General features: G+C 36.9%; 1 protein-coding gene across 1 annotated transcript in view; it reads right to left on the bottom strand.

Moving 5' to 3' along the window:
• Positions 1 to 16,091: 16,091 nt before the first annotated feature.
• fbn2.S (fibrillin 2 (congenital contractural arachnodactyly) S homeolog) overlaps positions 16,092 to 22,878 on the bottom strand; it is a 135,597-nt gene continuing 128,810 nt past the window's right edge. The window contains exons 61-65 of the mRNA XM_041580411.1: positions 22,341 to 22,469; positions 21,481 to 21,600; positions 18,415 to 18,646; positions 17,718 to 17,916; positions 16,092 to 17,093 (exon numbers count right to left, since the gene is read on the bottom strand). Coding sequence (XP_041436345.1) covers positions 16,725 to 17,093; positions 17,718 to 17,916; positions 18,415 to 18,646; positions 21,481 to 21,600; positions 22,341 to 22,469 — 1,049 coding nt within the window. The 3' untranslated portion in view covers positions 16,092 to 16,724. The remainder of the gene's footprint in view (positions 17,094 to 17,717; positions 17,917 to 18,414; positions 18,647 to 21,480; positions 21,601 to 22,340; positions 22,470 to 22,878) is intronic.

Below are 22,878 nucleotides of genomic sequence, written 5' to 3'. Positions count from 1 at the left end.
CTGAACTTTAAATGCTACTGCCAATTATAGGACATGGATATAATGGTATTATTCAGCTATTAGAACATAATTAAATACCGGGATGTAGATTGATAAAAGAAAACGAATGCAAGGTTTTAATGCTCCATTGTCAGTTGGTATTAGGCATGTTTCATATTACCGCATGAAAAGAATGTAAGCCTTTTCTCATTGCAAATCAGATGACAGCACCCAGTAAATATAAAAAAATGTATGTACAAGGTCAGTTCAAAAACTCCATAGAGATCCTCTAATCTTACAGGAATTTGTGGAAAAATAGAGAAAAAGGTCAACTGCTAAGATAAGAGGGAAAGGGTTTTCACCTTCCGCATCTGAGTGAAGGACATGTCAGTTATGAACCATGGCAAGAGTGTGTTCTTATGTTCAACACAATACTTTTTTCTAGAAAAGCTATCTTTTAGAACTTTTTTTAAAATGTCATATTGTTCACAATATGCAAAGGCTATTGTTAACGCATAATGGGTTGAAATGCTTTCGCTGATACATTGGTAACTAATCTAGTGGCTTTCTGCATTTCCCTTCATGTATTGCATGTCTTTCTGACCCAGAGAGCTATGCTGGTTGGGGCTTTTGCTCCTTGTAGGGCCACCCTTGCCAGACAGATCAAAGGGTAAAGACCAGACTGAAAATTATCCACTGGTCTTCCTAGTTTGGGGGTTTAGCTCAGTGACTTTTAACACAACAGAAACAAGGAAATAACAAAAGTGAAATCTGAAAACTACTGTTACGACTAAGAAAGCCCTACTGCTAAGACCAAGACTAGAATTGAATTCTGATACATATGATATGATACTATGAACAATGTAGGTTAACTGGATCAGAGAAAAATGAGAACTACATCTGGGGAACAGTCTTGTATTCAGGAAAAAATGATGGTCAGCATCAAGAAGGTGTAACAATCATTATTAAAGACATTGAATAGTCCCTGATAGAGTGTGTGCCCTTAAACACAGGCTAATAATGGCCAGACTGAAAGGGGGACATGTCAACATATCTCTAACTCAGTGTTATGCACCAAAAGAGGCAGCTACAGAAAGAATAATATCCACAAGCTGTCATTGTGTTACCCCTGTGGGAGAAACAGAAGCCACATTGATTAACAGTACCTGGAGATGCTCACTGCTTGTGAAAAGGGGAGCGACATGGGCAGAGACCATTACTTTGTAACTACTTGTGTGAAAGAAAACTGAAGAGAAGTAAACAGAACATAAAGACTCTTCAATGTTATGAAAATTAAAGTAAAGGATGTATTTATTCCTTAGGTTATGAATAGGTTCAAGGCATTTCAGAACCTAAAAAATAGAGCCAGATCAAACTGATGAGCTATCTTCATACACCAAAAAAGGAAAGGTTGGGATAAAAACAGAAAAGAGGACCACGGAGTGGCTCACAATGGAATCATGGAAGGCTATTGAATGTGAAGTCTGTCAGACTACTAGAAAAACGAAAACAAGAACATGGAAACGCACAAGGAAATGTTAAGAAACATGCAAAAGACAAGCTTTTATGGACACCCTTAAGGTTCAGGCAGAAGAGGCAGCAAGTAAGGAAGAAAAAGGGAATGTACAAAACAACAATCAAACTTATTTGTGGAAAGAAGTGACCTACATCAGCTGCTTCTGTCAAACCACAGCAGGAAAGCCTTCTTATACAACTGAAAGAAACCTCCTCCAGCAAGAAGCTAAAATCCAGGCACTGGCCCCTCACTATCTCCTTGTTTGAGCCTCAACGGTTCAACTAACTGGCCTACCACTGAGATCCATTGAACTAACCTGTCACTCTCTACCCTCATTACTCTCCTTGGTACCTCACTATGATGACAAGCCTCAGACTCCCTGACATCATTCACTTTTCCTTCTCATCAGCCATAGAGGAAGTGCCCACTCTCTTTTCTTTTTATAGCTTCTACTGATGGGATTCCTCTACTGCATAGCGCCACCTGGTGCCAAACAAAAAACACCACTTACATATAATAAATGATTTTCAATACTGTATATACAGTATCCCTTATAAGCCTTCCATAACACAAACCTAAGAAGGATTCTGCACATGTTCTGGCCACAGAAAATTTCAAACTATGACCTTCTTATTCACTGTCATCTAAAGGACATGGTCGCCATCATAATGCAAAGGTGATGGAAGTGAATCAAACATGCACTAAGGTATAGTAAAGAATCAACAACCAACATTTACCTTTACTAGGCAGGGTCAGACTGGGCCGGTGGGACCCTGGGTAAAAACCAGGTGGGCTCAGGCCCTTGTGGGCCAACCGACCAAGACCCCCTCCAGCCCCTATGACACCACAACTACACAGGACAGGTATTTGCAGGGGCCTGGACAAGGTCACACTTGGTGCCCTGAGCCAGTGCTCACTACACAGGCATGGAAGAATTAATTGCTCAAGTTTTTTCTTTGGGAGCTGTAGGAATGGAAGTGCATGCAAACCCCTAACAAATAAATATGCACCTGTACTTACATTTGCATGCACTTGCTTAAAAAGTTCATTGTGGCAGAGCTAAAAATGCCTCTCCACGACCAAATAACATTGAAAATACAGTATGTACCCGTCACATACGTACTGTCACTTATTCAAGATTCTCTTGCTCCATCTAGTGGCAAATACTACTTTGTTGTAATGCAAATGCACATAGCTGTATTAAGCTTCATATCAAATCACAGCTCTAGAACACTGATTCTGCTGATCTCGCACTGCAACACACACTTCTTTTGAAGATTTGTTTGAGATTTTTCTTTTTCATTTATCCTATTTAATTCCCATCACACAGACAGTGTGTCAGGCAGTACAGGTATGGGACCGGTTATCTCGAAACCCATTATTCGGAAAGCTCCAAATTATGGAAAGGAGGTCTCCCATAGACTCCATTTTATCCAAAAAATCCAAATTATAATAACAACATTTCCTTTTTCTCTGTAATAATAAAACAGTACCTTATACTTGATCCAAACTAAGATATAATTAATCCTTATTGGAAGCAAAACTAGCCTATTGGGTTTATTTAATGTTTACATGACTTTCTAGTAGACTTAAGGTATATAGATATTAATTACAGAAAGATCCATTATTTGGAAAGCCCCAGGACCCAAGCATTCTGGATAACAGGTCCCATACCATGTTCCCACTCCCCCAGTGCATTGTCAAAATGCCCCTACTAGCAAGAAAACTGTGTGTAAATGCCGATGTTGACAGTTATTCCTTGTTACTCATATTGGAAGCTTTAGATATTATTTGTAAACCATGTAGTGGAAAAGCACAGAAATCAGCTAAATATAGTATTATAATATGAATACTGGCTTTTCCAGGCTTACATGAGACACACAAATCAGGTGGCAAGAAGAATCCTGAAATACTGATGACTTTGCTGATAGGCCCTTCCCTAAAATAACACAATACTGAAATATTTACTTTAGATTTAATATTGACTTCATAATGTATATTTAACACAAATACAAGGAGGTTTACAAAGACTGTGTAGTAAACTATTTGCCTTTCTACAATGACCACGAAAAACAAATTCAAATTCACAGTAAGGTTTCTTATAAAAACGGTAGACATTTTTTAATTAAAGTATATTGGAGATAGATTTCTTTTTCATTAAAGAAAGTAAAAATGGGATTTTATTTTTTTGCCTTTACATCCCCTTTAAGTTATCTCATAGATGCAGATGCAGCCCACACCACCGTAATGTACTGGTTGCCCCCCCCCCATGTCTGCGTTCACTCCTGATTCCCCAATACCACTCAGGCCAAGCAGACTTTACAAACAGATATTTCACATGAAAGTATCATAAAATTCAAAGGATATATTTAAATCACTGAAAGCTAAATTTCACAGGCCAGAGGTTGACTTTTTTTCCACATTTATGAAACATGTTATGGCTTCTCAACAAAATTGAATACATTTTACATTTCTGGCTAAGTTATCAAATAATTTTCCATAGCGGTGGTGTGGGCTGGTCAGCCATCTGCATCTCTCAGACATCTTAAGGCAATATCACACAAATAAAATGTATTTACCTTTGACTATTCCAGCATTAAACAAAAACAAAAGCAGAAAAAAAAGAAAACAACTCATAGCCTAAAACCAATTCTATAGTAAGTAAGTGGTTAAAATGGTTGTTCACCTTTGAGTTAACTTTTATTACAATGTAGAGAGTGACATTTTGAGACAATTTGACACTGTTTTATTATTTGTGTTTTTTGAGTTATTTAGCTTTTTATTCAGCAGCTCTCCAGTTTGCAATTTAAGCCATCTGGTTACTAGGGTCCAAATGACCCTAGCAACCATGTATTCATTTTAATAAGATACTGGAATATAAATAGGAGAGGACCAGGATAGAAAGCTGAGTAATAAAAAGTAGCAATAATGATACATTTGTGACCCCCATCTGAAAGCTGGAAAGAGTCAGAAGAAGAAGGCAAATAATTAAAAAAAACTATAAAAAAGAAAAATGGAGACCAATTAAAAAGTTTATTAGCATTAGCCACTCTGTAATATCTGAGAAGTTAACTTAAAGGTGAACCACTTCTTTAAAGTGGCACTGACATACAGATGTTCCCACATTAAACAGTGTCTTATTATTGTTAGCGGAGACAGAGGGTAAAACTAATTTGTTAATAATCAGCATTAATTCTGAAGTCCCCTGTATTGAAGTAGGTTTTATCCTCCGCTTCTTTCCCCTTACATGTTCCATAAAGATTAAGGAAAAACATTATTGTGAGCTCAGAACATTCATTCTCTGCATAAGGCCAAAAACACATGGAAAAAGGTTTCTATATAAAACCCTGTTCACCATTCATTCCACTCCAAAAACAGCAACTAGACGTGTAAAGTAGCCTCGGATTAGGAAATATGCTCTCTTGGCAGCTTTGTGCTTTGTATGTGTTATAAAGTTGATGCCGAAAACAACGTGGTGATTTTTAGATGTGAAGAAAAATGTCGGAATGACGTAGGCAACAGATGTGCTTAACATATTAGACTTTGTCCAGGGAGAGTTGAGGTAATGGAGCAGACGGTTACAAAGCAACTGACCAGGGTTGTGTTACCTCTGTTGCTTTTGGAAGCTCTTGGTTAAGGTAAAGCACAGGCCTCTTTTAAGCTTGTTTTTAATGAACATTCTGTTTGAATCTGCTATTCATTCTTTCTTTTGGCCAGTTGTGTAACATCAAGTTTCTCCACGGCTGCTTTAGAATGTAAAATATAAATTATGCCTGTGCATGCACTTCTGAAAGACATGAACGATCCCAAAAAAATTAAATGGGAACTATCGCCAAAATAAAAAATTAAAGGGCATGTAAAGCCAAAAAAATAAAATCCCATTTTTAATTTCTTTAATGAAAAAGAAACCTATCTCTTTACTTTAATTAAAAAATACAGTTTTTATAAGAAACCTGACTGTATGCAGTGAAATTCTCCCTTCATTTACTGCTGTGGATAGGAATTGTCAGACGGTCCCTAACTGCTGAGCAGGGAAACAATCATACTTATGAACAGCAGGGGGAGCCCCCGCCTTACTTACCAGCCATGCAGAACTCAAGCAGCTTTGTTTATGACGATCCCTAAGCAGCCCAGACCACACTGAGCATGTGCATTTAGTCTTAGTCTTGCAAAGATGTTTAACAAAGTTATAAGATGGTAACCCCCTGTAGCCAACTTTGAAAGCATAAATTATTTGTTTGATTAGGCTTGTGGTGCAGTAAGTTCATGTTTATATTTAGTATACAAAATACAGCATTTCTAGCCTTATTCTATTTTAGACTTTACATGCCCTTTAATATAAGCTTCATCATACTGAAATAAGACACTTTCTAAATACAAAATTAAAATTCTGTACCATTTATCTTCACTATTCCTCTCTCAGCATCTGTTTCTCCCCATTCTGTCTTCATTCAGGAGTTGGGATCAATGATCCAATATATCTTGTAGGGGGGCTCCTTTTGCATAGAAGAAGTATTAGAGCTCACTCTATTAAAATCAACAAACATCCCGTCTCTCTACATGCAGAATTTGTGCAAAAGGCAGTTATTTTGTTAGATTTTGTTTGTACTGGAATCAGTTATTTGAGTGAGCTCTAATACATCTGCCAGGAAAGGAAGCCCTCCTTATAAGATATATTGGATCATTCATCCAACACCCAACTGCTGCATAAAGACAGAATGAAAAGAAACAGATGTGGAGAGAGGGATAGTGAATATAAACTTGATTATTTCAGAAACAATGCAGAATTTTTAATTGATTATATTTAGAACGTTGCTTACTTCATTATGAGGAAGCTTATATTTTATTTTCATTTTCAATATAGTTCCCCTTTAAGCTGCCATGTTGGACCTCATAGCATGGAGAAAAAGAAAAATACTTGGCAGCATTCCTTATCTAGTCTCACTACAGGCATGGGATCCCTGATCTAGAAACTCATTATCCAGAAAGCTCTGAATTACAGGAAGGTCGTCTCCCATGGACTCAATGTAATCAAATAATTCCATTTAAAACTATTTAGTTATATCTTAGCTTGGATCAAGTACAAGGTACTGTTTTATTATGAAGAAAAAGGAAATAATTTTTAATCGTTGTGATGTCAGCGAAGCCGTCGCTGGCGCAATTTCGGAAGTAAGTAAATTTGCCCCCAAGTCTTTCTCTAGATACAATTTCAATTACAGATATCAAATGCACCTTATAGTTTCTGCAATAATACTGCCACTAGATGGCAGTGATGCCCCTTTCAAAATCCAATTGTTGTCCCACAAGTATTCACAAGCAATCTGGAAAGCATAAGGTAACCAGACATTCAGATATGTTGGGACCAGAACTAATGCTTGTGCCTTCCACATTTGGATACATGATCCACTACAATATTATCAATGTAAGTTATTTTAAAATAACATTAATGGCGTCTAACAAAACTGTAGACCTGCCAAAATGTTTTTCTGAAATGTTCTAACATTGTGATGTGTTTGATTTTCAGACTGGTCCTTTCTGCCATTTTGCATAAGTCTGGCATAGGGAGCAGAATTTTGTCTAGGGAGTTTATAAAGGCACAAGTGATATCCTCGTGTGACTGGCACAGCTGTAATAAGTTGATGTAGGAAGGCTTTTGTATTAACTCCAAGCAACAACTGAAAGGAGACACGTTGTGTGAAAAACAAGAGTATGCCAGTGCGTTTTACCTTTTTAAATACTAAATGAATGTGCTTTAAAAGTTGTGTTAAAGTTTGGGTGCTTTACTAAAATGTCTCCAAAAAATCCTACAGTTCCCACCATCTGTTCCACTTCCTGCTGCCTCCTTTCCCAGGCTGTGCAGGGGTGCCCCATGCTCTAATCTGTTTTGATCTGCTTTAACTATATGCAATAATCCCATAGGAATTCATCTATCTCATTTCACTACATTGTTGCTGCCCTTTAGCCAAACATCCAAACATATGAATTACTGAGCAAATTTGAGGCACTTAATTAGACTTACGGGGGAACGTTATAAAAGTCGGTAACGGAAAAACTATTCGCATTGCGAAAAGTTATGCCTTTGCGCGAACAAATTTTGCTTTGCGCGAATTTAATATAGCTTCTGCAAACACGGAAACTGTTTAGCGACCACTTCCGACAGTGGAAGACCGTTGGTGAATTTTACAGTTTGCACCAATGAGCAGTGAATGTAATAAAACTTCTTACTGAAAAAGTCGTTATGTTTGCTCCAAAAGATTACGACAACTTCAAGCACTTCTTTAAGGAACATTATTACATTGCGAGATGTGGATTTTTATTCTTATTGGTGCAAATTGTTTTGCTCTGCGACTTTATTTACATTCCCCTTACATTCCCCCGTTAGTCTGAAAGTTTCACATCCGGTGGTCAAGTAAAGTTGTATGTATAGGCGCATACTTAGAAAGTGTGTACATATGTGTGTGGTTATAGGTGTGAGTATAGGTAAGAATATAGGTGTGAGCAAAAGTAAATAAAAAGATCAAACAAAATTAGGTATAGTAGTTGGTGTAGTAAGTGTACATGAGTGCAAAAGAACCAAACAGCACCCAATAAAACGTGACTGTCAGGTTTGAACCCACTAAGAGGTTACATCGGTCCTCTCACCTTCTTTCTTGTTCTTCTCCATTCTGCTAGATGGGCATGTCTCTGCTTTCATTAATTTACCCACACGAAAGTAAGTCCAATTTGTTTTTTTAAGCAAGGGCTTACCATTTGACCATTTAGACAGCTTTTTCTTCGAGTTACTATTTACAGTTTCCTGTCTGACTGAGAGGCGGTAGCAGTTTCCAGCCTGTAACTCTTCAACTTCAACTTGTCTAGAACTAGAATGCCCATCTTAGATCTGCCATGGAATGCAAGGAAGGGTAGCTCAGAAACAGAGCCCTATTTTAGAGCATCTTTACTAGCAGGTAAATAGAAAGACAAAGTATCTGCCACGATTAACCCCTTGGGTGAAATACAGTGCACTAAAACCTACTCTGGCACCTGTGATTAAACGTTTGGCAGACTTCACTTGTTAAGGCCCAGCATGTGTTCCTTGTCAAACTATACAGCTGTGGAAAAAGCATAAATCTGTCCTGTACTATACTGTTTCCAGCTCTGGGCAGAGGTCATTCTCTATACACACCTCTGTCTGCCGAGTCCAGGTGCCAAATCTCTTGCAATAGAATAAGTGTTTTCTTAAATAAGCACTGAACATACATTTTTTTCAACTCAAAGTGGCATTATACAGTGGTGTCCGCCCCCATTTTTTCACTAGATTCATATTCCATGCTTAGAATGTTTACAGGTATTTTGGCTTTTCACAGGAAAGAATGGCTCAATCAACCAGCTCTGCAAGAGAACTTACAAACCCTCCCATGTGGCCTGGCGCATCTGACAAATCTCATTATACAAAGCACCACATTGTAGCCCAGTATTTGTCACATCTGTAATGTTAACCAGGCTGGAAAGAGTCTGGAAAACAAAATGTCACGGAGGCTATGTGCCCGGAATACTTCACTAAAGGGCAAAAGTCTTAGGGATCTTTCATATCTGCTTATACAAGTCATTCCTTTCAAATCATCCATGAATGTAATAAAATTGTGTAATTAGCTGACATGTACAGTTTCAATGCTGAGTTTGTAATTAAGAGGAAGTTAAAGGGCTCATTTAGGCCTAGGAAAAGGCACAAAGCAAGTCACATTATTGTGCCCAGAACAATCTTGCCCTTATTTTCTCATATCTACTAGTGCAGAGCACTCATCTGCCCATCTCAACTAAACTGAACAAATAAATTAGGTCCTATAGTGCAATATTGTCTTCATATACCAACCACATCTGCCTAAAAGTAAAAAAAAACAAAAAAACACGAGTAGAGTCAATAAATGCAGTGAATTCTTTGAAAAAAAATACTTTGTGCATAAAAAAACATGGCAATTTGAGTCACAAACTGTACTTTGTGTTTGGTAAGAAATGCCCCTTTTGGTTTTCAAGCACCTCTTTCATTTCCACTGTGTGGATTTCTCTAGTTGCACCACTAGCAAAAGAAAACATTAATTCAAAGTTAAAATTGTTCGTAGAACTGAGAACCCAAATGAAAAACACTGTGCAAAAACTGTATCTTAGATAACAGAGTTTTACAAAAGCATTAAAGTTTGAAAGAAACACAATGTATTCAATTTATCTCTCATTTCTCTTTAAATGGGGAGTAAAGTTTAAAATAAAATAAGGCTAGAAATGCTGTATTTTGTATACTAAACATAAATATGAACTTACTGCAACAAAAGCCTAATTAAACAAATGATTTATGCTTTCTAAGTTGCCCACAGGGGGTCACCATCTTGTAACTTTGTTAAACATCTTTGCAAGATCAAGAATGTGCACATGCTCAGTGTGGTCTGGGCTGATTAGGGATTGTTATAAATTATCAAAACAGCACAAGTCAAATAATATCTGCCAGAAGCTGGTGCAGCAAGACTGATTAAAAATCATAATATGCAGACTGCACTTGGTCCTGTTTTGTCATGTAATCTAATGTGAATTTTATAGTTTTTGTATTGTTTAGTACAAGCATTCTCCAACTCTGCAGAACCAGTGGCTGCAGCAAAATAATCCTTCTATGAGAATCCCAGTTTATCTGTTTAAATCTGGCTCCATGATCTTTGTCCCTGCAGCTGGAGTTGGAAACAGTAAAGGCGATGTAAAGGCAAAAAAAAAAAAACGAATAAAAATCTCTACATACAGTAGTCGCCGACTGCTCAACAGGGAAACAAACAAAGCTGCTTGAGTTCTGCACAGCTGGTTGGTAAGGCGGGGGATCCCCCTGCTGTTCATATGTATGATTGTTTCCCTGCAGAGCCGTTACAATTCCTATCCACAGCAGTAAACGAAGGGAGAATTTCACTGCATACAGTCAGGTTTCTTATAAAAACGGTACACATTTTTTAATTAAAGTATATTGGAGATAGGTTTCTTTTTCATTAAATAAAGTAAAAATGGGATTTTATTATTTAGCCTTTACATGTCCTTTAAAGGGACAGTATATTCCCTTATTCAACTTGAGTGCACTGAATAGGGCTTGTGCCGAACTTTCGCCTGCTGTTTTAATCACAAATCTATGGTTTTTATTTGTTATTTCTTGAGCTAAGCTGAGAAATTGAAGCTGATCCCTGTTTGGTCCATATGAGGTAGATCATTAGATAACCAGTACACAGATAAACAGGAGACTATCGTGCAGGGGGAATATCTGTGCATTGGGAATCTTTTCATGAAACTCACAAGGACAAAACATGGAGTAGTTTCCATATCTGTCCTATTTTGCTCAAGAAAAAACATAACAACAAAAAAACAATAACCATAGATTTGTTTGCAATTAAGACTGTGGCACAAAGTTGCAGTAACTGCTGTTGTATAAATGGCCCATAGGAGGCAGCAGAGTCTATTATCTGGATTTGTTAATCTGGTAACCTGGAATCAAACTCAGACAGAAAATGTCTATTAGAAATAAAAAGCTCATATCAAAAGCCCCATCAGGCCCCATATTCTAGTAGGATTCAGGCACGCGACAGTTGAACTGTAGAGCAGAAAGTGGCACTATACATTCTTTTTCTAAAGCTGGAAATGTGAAAGTATCTTGGGCCACCAAGGATCCCCACAGTGCAGTACATGGAAACAGAATACATGGCTATAACTGTTGACGTTTATTATATTTTTTAATGTCCAAATATATGTTACTCACAAGTGAACTGTAACATGGTAAATAGCTTCCCAGGGTAGAACAGTGTGTCTGGTAGAGCTATTATTATTATCCTTTACTTATAGGGCCATCACATCCTACATTGCATGATGCATGGCTGCCCTGTCATTACACCCTGTGGTCTGCCAGTGCTCCCTAATGTACATGTCTACATGATGTCCATGGTTGGAGAGGGGTAGGGGGCAAGAGAGGGAGACACCTACACATTTTCCCTGCCTGCCTCTCATTTCCCCAGCCATGTTAGGCAGCAATGAAGTCTGTAAAGTGCACTTCTAGTGCTACACCATTTTTTTTACCCATAGAGCAGCATTTTATCCCCAGAATTCCAAAATAATCTCTGTTACCAAGGCTGGAACTAGGGGTAGGCAGAAGAGGCACATGCCTAGAGCACAACAGAGTTGGTGGGGAAAGTCACTACAACCCTAGGCATGTATCTCTTCTGCCATGTCTTACCACTAGTTCTGGCCTTTTGAATAATTGCTGGTTGGTTGCAGCAGGCAGAAAGATGTGCATTTTATCTGCTACAGGTGCGCTGGAAACAGGTAGCAGTGTTTGCAGTGAGGTGGGACGGTGCCGAGCCAAGTCAACACTGCTTGGCTGAGCCTATTCCTGCACATACGGTATAAACTGGGAAAATTTGCACCTGGGTAGCCAATCAATGAAAGCAAACATTTGATTGGTTCCCATGGGTTACTGCCCAGGTGAAAATTGAATTTACCCAGTGTTTATAAATGGCCCCCAATAGTGGTTCTTAAAAAAAGCATCTGTGTTTCTATGCCAGAGAGTTTGGATAGTTAATGTGGATTTAATTGAGGGGGGGGGGAAAGAAAAATGTGAAAGAAGAGCAGACACTTCTGCCTACACTAAAGTTTAATTGTTATAGGCCTGGGGGTAGAATGAGGATAATCAAATGAGGATATACATCTGCTTTTCTTGCTTCTTCTATTCTATGACCCAACCTTGTTTTCTTGTATCATATACTCTTTGCTCTGATCTGATTGCTTCTCTTGTATCTATGAGCTCTATGGGCAGGCCTGATTCTCTTGCATCACACCTATTTAATTGGCCTGATCCAATTCTCATGTTTCTCCCAGTATTTGGTCTGATCCTAGTCTCCAGAATTTCATACTCATTAGCTTAAGCTGAATGTGGAAACCTGCCTGTGCCAATATTTCTTTTCTTTTTTTTTTTAATGTTAGCTATATTGTTGCAGTTTTCAATGAAAACACATATTGTACCCCAAAATAAGTTTTATTGCAAGTTAACCTGATACACGCTGAACTATATATAAAACACAAATGCTTTTACATTTTGAACAATTCTCAATTTTTTTTTTGTTTCCTAAGTGTCAAAATGAGAAATTGCTCTTCTTAGGCAACTGTCTCCGAATTAAGATTAACAAGGCACAGTAACGCTGTAGCAATAACATACCTCCCAGCATCCTCCTGGAATTTCTGCCATACGTGGAGATGCTGGAAGTTGTGGAACAAAAACAACTGGATCGGCATATGTTAGCCATTAGGGAAAATGTATCCAAATATAATTAAGTTGTTCACTTCTTCTTCACCAATTGTCAAAAATGCACATACCGGTATACTTGTTGCTTTTATAAGTTGTGGGAATTCTTTTTTTTTAAAATTAAAATAATAATGATAAATGGAAAAAAGTAAAACATTTTGTCTGTGTACAAATAATGAAATGTGCACAAAGAGCACTGAAAGTGAATGAATGCCCCTATGTACTTGATTATGAACTCTAAAATGCATTAACAATCACCTTCAATAAAGAAACAGCAAGCAGGAAAAGAATTCCTCGAAGGAAAGCACCACATTGCATGTTGTACGACATATTCCTGGATATGGCCTGGGCATTTACAGTACAAGTCAAACTATAATACAAAGTATACAGAAAGGGAATTGTCATTCGGAATAAGAACCCACCAAAATTTAGTGAATGTTTAATAAAATATTTCCATAAGTAGATGCTGTTATTTTCTGCAAATTGTTTTTGAGACGTGTTTTATTTATACAGGTATGTGATCTGGAAACCTGTTATCCAGATAGCTCTTTGTAATACCTGATCCCAGATAAGATATAATTGTTCCTTATATGAAAGAATCCTATTGACTTTAATGTTTCAATTTTTATTTTAGTAGAAGTAAGGTATGGAAATTCAAATGCCAGAAAGGCCACCTAGCCTTACAAAACCAGAGCATTTTGGATAACAGGTTCCACACCTGTATATTTTCCTGCTGCAAACAAATTGGTGATGTTATAAGTCACAGGCTGACACAATGATTGGCCGGATGGAGAGAGCTGGATGATCGGCTGGATGGATGTCGCAAAATCCAGAATAACTGGAAGGCCCAACCACCAAATAACATGCTTGAGTTGTTTGCAACAGTTATGTTTGCTTGTATCCCAAAACTAGAAGAAATCATAATCGATACATGAAAAAGGTTTATTAAACATTCCCCAATGGGTAACCATTCCCCTTTAAAGCACTCATTGCATTTTGCTACAGCAGGTAAACATACATTTTGGGGGTTATTTATTATGCTCCAAATATCCAAAATTCGAATAATTTGTAAAGACTTTTTCGGAATTTATTACAGCCTGAAAGCCGGTCTTAAAGGGCATGTAAAGTCTAAAATAGAATAAGGCTAGAAATGCTGTATTTTGTATACTAAATATAAACATGAACTTACTGCACCACAAGCCTAATCAAACAAATGATTTATGCTTTCAAAGTTGGCTACAGGGAGTCACCATCTTATAACTTTGTTATACATCTTTGCAAGACTAAGACTAAGTGCACATGCTCAGTGTGGTCTGGGCTGCTTAGGGATCGTCATAAACAAAGCTGCTTGAGTTCTGCATGGCTGGTAAGTAAGGCGGGGGCTTCCCCTGCTGTTCATAAGTATGATTGTTTCCCTGCTCAGCAGTTAGGGACCGTCTGACAATTCCTATCCACAGCAGTAAATGAAGGGAGAATTTCACTGCATACAGTCAGATTTCTTATAAAAACGGTACACATTTTTTAATTAAAGTAATTTGGAGATAGATTTCTTTTTCATTAAAGAAAGTAAAAATGGGATTTTATTTTTTTGGCTTTACATGCCCTTTATAAATCTATGAAAATATGGCATCTCAAAGCTCTTGAGGTTCTGTATAAGTCAATGGGGAAGGTCCCTGTGTCTGCGCTGCTGTCCTTACTGGTATCCAAAAATTTCGGGGATTTTGGACCAAAAGTCTGAAAACTCAGAAAAATTCATAGTATTTGCAGAAAAGTATGAAAGTACGAAAATGACTTTTAATGATAAATAGGGTACATTCGGGCAGTCGGAGTTGATCAGATTTTTATGTTAGAAATACTCGGACCTTGATAAATAACCCCCTCAATGTCAAATCCTGGAAAATACACAGAATAAGGCCAGTGCATGGTCTTTAATATTTATCCATATACATTTCCTATTACAATTAGTTGTTACCTAAGCTCAAGATATCTCAAGCTATCTTGTTGTTTCCCATGCTTCTCAGTAACAAACAGTGCAGACCACCAAAGTGTGTGAAATGGCTCAAGCATAACATCCCAGTACACGACACGTCTCCCCACCTTCTTTTCTTAATATTTAACTATGTACTCTATATATTACTGCAGCAAATAAATAAACATTTACACTGTATATGGGACAATAGCAAAATAATCTAGTAAGTTGCAGTCTAGCGAATCACATAAACAATGTGTGGATGTTGTTCTATAGTAGGATTTGAATATCTTGACTCCAGAAGCCTAAAGTACATGAGTTTCCTTTTTTCAAAATTAAATTTAGATTCCAGTACAAGACAAGTTTTTACAGTTATATTTTCCAGTCTTAGACACTTTGGAATGATAACTGGCCTTGTCTGAGGGCTGAGCAATGTAACTAAAATATTTCTTTGCCATTAAGCTTTGTAAACTGTGTTTCTGCATTCTTGTGTAGACTTCAGATTTAAGCCTCAAGCAGGAAAATCTGCTTTATTGAGATCCAGTTTCATTAGATTAACTATTCTGGCCTGAATATATGATAATTAGGCTTCTCATAGTGTGTGAATGCCATATTGATCCAACTGGTTGGACTGACTGGGCCCAAAGAAGTTTGCAAGAGGCCTTAATGTGCAGTGCCCGAAGCATAACCATCCAGCTGATGCAGTACCCAAGTCCCACACTTAAAGGCCTATTTATCAAAGGTCAAATTTTAGTGGATTTAATGGTTTCAGAGGTTCTTGAATTAAACTCTATTTCTCTAAAACCACAAATGCCACAAAAGTTATTAAAAGATCAGAATGTAAAAAGTGTGAACTGAAAAAAATGTTGAACAGTGTGCTAAAAAATACAAAAAATTTTTGTAGGACAATTACTAGTGAAAAAAAATCCAAAAACCTGTAAAAGTCCAAATTGATAAGGGGCCCATTTACTTAGCTCGAGTGAAGGAATAGAATAAAAAAAACTTTGAATTTCGAATGATTTTTTATGGCTACTTCAACCATCGAAATGGCTACTTCGACCTTCGACTCGAACGATTCGAACAAAAAATCAGTCGACTATTCGACCATTCGATAGTCGAAGTACTGTCTCTTTAAAAAAAACTTCGACCCCCTACTTCGCCACCTAAAACCTACCGAGGTGCCATGTTAGCCTATGGGGAAGGTCCCCATAGGCTTTCTATCAATTTTTAGGTCGAAGAAAAATCATTCGATCGATGGATTAAAATCCTTCGAATCGAACGATTTGCGGTAAATCCTTCGACTTCGATATTCGAAGTCGAAGGATTTAAATTTGGCAGTCGAATATCGAGGGTTAATTAACCCTCGATATTCAACCCTATGTAAATCTGCCCCTAAAAGTCGTCCAATAGGATGAGCGCAGCTCCTACTGACTTCTATTGGACCTCGACAGCTTTTGTATTCAACTTTTATATGGTTTTTACGCTTAATAAATCTTGAATTTGTAGAGTTTTAGACTAAAAAAACACAAATTTGTAGAGAAAAAAAATATGATTTGTGAAAAAATAGAAATCCGAATTTTAGAAAATCGGCCCCATAAAACAGACTTAGTCATCAAGAAGTTTTTTTAAATAGCCAGACAACAATGGCTATAACATCTAAAAATAAATCACATTTTGTGATATATTCATTCCTCACAAAGAGTAACCCAGGCTACCACTGCGAGCTGTCTCATTAAAATTATAAATTGTAACAATTTGTACAGTACAGTTTTCATGCCTGATATTTGTGTAGAAACATTTTGGCACAGGAACCTCTACTTTCTCCTTCTTTCAAGTGAGTTTGCGTAGGTCATGTTAAAACTCAAGTTCCATTAAAAGAAGTCACTGCCATAAAGCTTTCAAAAAATAGACATGCTGAGGTGGATAAATAAGGGATGGATGTGATGGATCTGCTCTGAGTTTGATACTTAAAACAACTCTATTTGAAGTCTTATATTTAGAGATTCCCCAAGTTCTCCAAGGAGGTAGTTTTCTTCATGTTTTTGTTCTAGTTCAATGATGTCATTTCTCTTGTAAAGTGGAATGCTAGAGATTTCCAGTGTGTAAGTTCCTGGCAATATCTTTTGTGATGCATGGAGGTAGCTTAGTCCATCCCTCTGGTTTAGGCGGAACATGTTAGTATTGCCTTGAGTAATAACGTATCGTACGTGGTTAGTGAGCGGTTGGATGGCTGGCAGAAGTTCCAGAATGTGCTTCTTTGAGTTTAGATAAGAAATGTTTAGCGCCATTTTGAGCGGCAAATCCATATCTAGGCTCTTCAGGCTTATTTGCCCATGCTGCACAGAGAGAGACGGGATATAAGGGCATGGGAATCTTGTGATGGTAGAAATAACCCCATATGATTATATACTAAACATGTCTATAAAATACATTATATATTAAATATCGACGATTCTCTTAACTCAAAATGAATTATCAAAACTCTGTAATATTTATCCTTTTTAGTAATACCTACCAACTTCTGACTATGATTTTAATATAGCTATGGTGGTAAACTATAAATCCCGATTCCATAATTGCCCCCTAAAACGGTAGCACTGTGTTAAAATTTACTTAGTGCTCATCTATAGGTGGCCATAGACATAGAGATTCGTTCATTTGGTGATATCGCCAAATGAGCGGATCTCTCCCCAATATGTCCACATTGAAGTGGGCGATATAGGGCTGATCCGATCGTGAGACCTAGGTCCCAATGATCGGATCAGAATGGATCCGATATGGACGGTACGCGGCCGTGATCCAACAGGATTTTTTAACCTGCTCTATTGAGATCTGGCTGATGGCCCCACACACAGCCAATAAGGTGTTGAGCTTTTATCGGCCCGTGTATGGGGGCCTTATGGGGTACTTGCTAAATCAATAATAATAAAAAACATGCTTTATGAATCTGAATCACCTACCATTGGAAGCTCTGTATTATTAGCACTTCTTTTAAGTTCTTGATCTTTAGCATCTCTTTTGATTCTTCCAGTTTTCTTTGTGTAGCCATTGACCTGACATTCATAACAACCTTCTGGGGACAACGCATCATCCTCGCCATTTTCTTTGCCAACTGACAGATACTGGCCTCTGTTAAAGCCTATTCCTGACACACAATGCCTACAAACAAACAAATAAAGTTGTTATAAATACACATGAAGCAACAGGCTGGTTAATAAAGATACTTTCATTCCTACTTTTGGTAAAAAAACCCACTATACTTCAGAAAAAGTCTATAGTCAGTGGATGTCTGGTTTTAATGATTTAAATACTTTTCTTTATTTTCAGGCTCCCTTTTGGGGGTCAAGTATTTGTTTAGATTTGATATCTGCAAAAATAGAGTAATCTTACAGAAGTATCCAGAATAGTTTTTAGCATGTATACCAGATCTCATTTCGATTGATTCTCAGGCTTCCCCCATCTACTGAGTAGTCATCACCATATATGATTATTCCCATGGTTCAGGAATCCCTGCTTTAGAGCAAGAAGCATATAGACTATATTTAGTAAAACTTTTGCCAAAGAAAGCCTATTCCATCACCTATAGTATAAAATGTTGACCTAGACGGCGTGTGCACCATCATATCTTCTGGTACTTTATCTGTGTATCATGCTTACCCTTGCCCAACTCTGTAGTATCCAGGAGGACATCCACAGAGATAACCTCCTTCAGTGTTAGAACAGCCATAATTGCACGGATTCTTTGAACTTGAGCATTCATTGACATCATGACATGCAGAGGAAAACTGGTCAAAGGTAAATCCAGGTGGACAAGCACATTTGTAGCTGCCTAATGTGTTGAAGCAAGAAGCAGAACCACATGTGTTTGGGGTAGTACATTCATTTTCATCTGTGGAAAAAGCACAATAATACTAGTTAAGGAAAAATAAAAATATCAACATCATTACTTCAAGTGTTGTATATGTCCTGCTATTGTTTTTAAATTCAGGGAAAAGGCCCATTTTTATGAAGAATTATGTCATTCCTCAATTTCCCTAAGTGTGACTGTACATACCAGAATATAAAACAACATCTGGGTTGTGTAGTATCAGAAGACTAGGACCTGCTTTATTTATCAACTGTAGTGTAAATGCTCACCCAAATCCCATAAACATGGGCAACTTTAACATCTATGGAGTTATAATCTACACTTTGGTCATTTCTCTATGAGACCAAACTGTAAATTATATTCTTATAAATAGCTTGCTCCTGTGTCATTATAAATGCCGTTTATAACTTATAGTGATCTATTCTAGAACTTTTTCACCTTGCCCACTGCCTGACACTTGTCTAAAAGCAATTATTATTTTGTAAAAAAAAAGTGCTGGAAAATCTTACCCTATGCCACATCCAGCCATTTTTCTGCAGCAAAGAGAGAAAGCTCTTGTCTAACCTGTATACATTTAACTGAACAGTATAGGATATATGATGTATTATATATATATAATGTAACTGTATAATAATGATTACAATGGTCACGTAACTCCTTGTTGACTTATAATATCTTTATAATACACAAAAGCCATGAATATCTTGTAAATTATATCCTTATAAACAGTGACTAGTGATGTCATCAGTTATAAACGGTGAGTAGTGATGTCATTTCTGTCACATGGCTCACTGAAATTTGTGTATTATAATAAATAAAGTACCCCCAGTTGTAAAATATGAGGATATTAAAAGTTACCTCGGAGTTCCATGACCTGTATAAAAACACTCGGCCTTCGGCCTCGTGTTTTTATATGGTCATGAAACTCCTCGGTAACTTTTAATATCCTTATATTTTACAAGAGGGGGTACTTTATTCACTATATATTAGTTGCCTTTATATAGTAGATAAAGTACCCCCTACATTAATTTATAAAGTATTCAGTTACGATACCAGTGCAAGTCACTCAACAATTCTGAGACTCAGGGTTCTGAAGCAGCTGTGATACTGAAAGATGTTTACCCCTTGCATGGAGTCCCAAAATGGAATATTGTCTCATGATGAAGCAAATTAAATTGCTAATTAGTGGTATATTACAGAAATCCTTTAGCTCTGGCAGATCGGTCCTTTGAAGATTTGTTTTGGGCTGCCCTGGCATAATTAATGGATGATTCATTTCCTCTTTGCTAGGGAACATGAACTTACAACATTAAAGATCTCTGACTTGTCTGGAAATATTTTGGGCACCATGGTTCTTTTGTACTTTGTTATTGATGCTTTTGTAGCTAACAAAAAAAAAAGCCCACTCTCCAGACATGTACAATTCACAGCTTTCAGCCTTTGAAGCTGTTGCCAGGAAGAAATGTAATCCACACTTTAGGCAAACTGCTCTGCTCTTATTAAACTCTCATCTCATCATTTCTTACTATGAAACTAAGGTCACATAAAGGCTATTAGACTGCACTGAAAGCCAGTCGTACACAACATTTTTTTATTGCCTTCTACAGTGGATTCCTAACACTGCTTACTTGGGAAATAAAACAAAACTGAGTATAAGAGTAACATCTTCTCATCTGCCTACATTCTTAATAGCATTGTCCTTACAAATATATTTTACCTTACAAGATCTATTAATCTATATTATAATTCAAATTTCATACAAACCATAAATTAAAATTTTAAAATGAAAAGTTTTAAAGTTCAATAGCATTTCCCAATATTTATTCTAATTTGGAGGAATTGCTGTGCTTTTCCACTAAAGAGCCTGTGCCTCTAATTATTATTATGCTAAAAAACATTTAAGGGCATATTTATCAAGGTACATACTGACCCCACATGGCCCACCTGGATTCACATTCAGGTGGGTCATGTGGGGTCAGTATGTATCTAATTTTTTAATGTGAATATAAATAAATTATTTGTTTTTACTAATGAAAAGCCTCGGGACACATATCTTTTTTGCATGTTGACTGCCTGTGGAACTGGGGCAAGTCTCTCTGGCTTGATTGAGGATACACCGACTAATTAATGACATATTTATCAAGGGTCAAATTTCGAATTGAAAAAAACTCAAAATTCGAATTCAAAAAGACCACCCAAAATTAAGTTTTTTTGGTCGAATAGGTCAGTTTTTGATCGAATAGATCCGTATTCAGCTGAATTCGTATTGTACAAATCGAAGGAATATCGCATTTGATCGAATTCAGCCTATGTGTTTGGGACACGAAACGCGTCAGGCTGTGGACACAATAAACTCTTCACTTTTGAACATTTGCCTGGTGGAAGTTTTGCCTTTTTGAGTGCCTGCTCCATATTGGTTCGTCGGTTTATCCGCCCCCCCGTGCTGAGGGATCAGGGTGGTGCACGTGGGCCACTTCCTTGATGTGTTGAGTAACTATTATACAAACAAGAGACCCTAACATCACAGAAGCATTTTGATCGAATTCGATTCAAAGTTTTTCTCAAAAAAAACTTTGATTTTTCAAAATTCTAATCGAATTTGGCCTATTTCCTAGTCAAAGTATACAAAAAATAGCTCAAAATTCTCATTTTTTTTCATTCGAAAATTCAACTCGACGTTTGATAAATCTGCCTCTTAAAGTGAAATAAATCTCATTCTCCAAACAGCTCTGTATTGATTTTATTTTACTTTAAATTAAAAAAACAATTTTTGTTTCCCTTAGATGCATTTATGCAAGAGTGGGAACTGAGATCTGGGCATGCCAACAATACCAATTTGTCTTTAAACAGCTTACCAACACATTGATTCCACTGGTAATGCTGAATAAACCCCTGGGGGCAGCTACACCTGTATCCGCCATTGATATTCTGACAACCATGTTGACATCTGTGAGTCCCAACACACTCATCAACGTCTACAACAAGAGAAATACACAAGATAGTATTCAAAATGTGGTTACTTTTCTAAACAAATGATTGCATAATAGTAGCCCTAAATATTGCATATATTATATTTGTTATATCATCTGAAATATGTAAACTGAATATATATATAGTAACACCAAACCTCTCATCACTAGTAAGTGAAATACATATAGTTAAAAAGAAACATTTTAGCCTTATAGTATGGCATAATGTACTGCAAGAATTAAGAAAAGTTATATGCTAGAGCATGTGCTAACAGCTTAAATGATAAACAAAAAATTGGAATAGATCCAAACATACAACTGGTTTCCGACTAGCAATAAAACATATCTTTGGATACTCGGAACGCCAAGTAATCACAAGAATTTTGGTGGGTGTTTAGCAGAGCAAGTTTCTCAATTTTCAGGTACAGTTGCAGGGATGTCCTTGTTCTGTAAAGGTTCTGTCCACAATAAAACTATGTTCTTAGCACAAGCATCCATTTTGGAACCTGGCATTAAAATGCAGTATTTATAAGGATATCATTTACAATTAGGTGCATAGGAAAATGACCAAACTGTAAATAATATAAAGAGTGTGACACATCTTTATGTACACTTATTTTTATCTTGTTATTTTAGACACAATTTTTTGTTTGTTAGCAACAAATATAATATCCACCCTTTAATGCATTCAAAAATATTAAAACATCTGCTTGCAAAGAAAATGGAACACATCATATAACATTTACCTTCACAATTCATTCCAGTCGAATCCAGCGAATATCCTCTTTGGCACTCGCAAGTAAAACTGCCAGGCGAATTCTGACAAACTCCTTTAAGTCCACATAAATTAGCCTGTGAGCCACACTCATTGTTGTCTAAAATATATTAAGGTTAGTAACAATATTATTATGATTGGAGTATATACTAGCAAACTAAGGGGCAGATTTATCAAAGGTCAAAGTGAAAATTCTAATGAAAAAAAATGTAATTTCAAGCTAATTTTTGTGTGCTTCGACTAGGCAATAGTCAAAATTCTATTTGGTTCCATTTGAATTTCGAAATGTATCATGTACCATCTCTTTAAAAATTTGACTTTGACCATTTGCCATCTGAAACCTGCTGAATTGCTGTTTTAGCCTATGCGGGACCTCCTAGCGCCTATTTGGAGTCAAAAGGTTTTTTCGAAAAAAGTTGAATTGAATTCGATCGAATGCGCTATTACTTCGATTCATACGATTTGAATTCCACTGGAAATGGACTTATTTGGCAAAAAAAAAAAACGTT

This window comes from Xenopus laevis, chromosome 1S, assembly GCF_017654675.1.
Source record: "Xenopus laevis strain J_2021 chromosome 1S, Xenopus_laevis_v10.1, whole genome shotgun sequence".
In the NCBI taxonomy this organism is placed as follows: domain Eukaryota; kingdom Metazoa; phylum Chordata; class Amphibia; order Anura; family Pipidae; genus Xenopus; species Xenopus laevis.
This window is presented reverse-complemented; position numbering and strand designations above follow the sequence as displayed.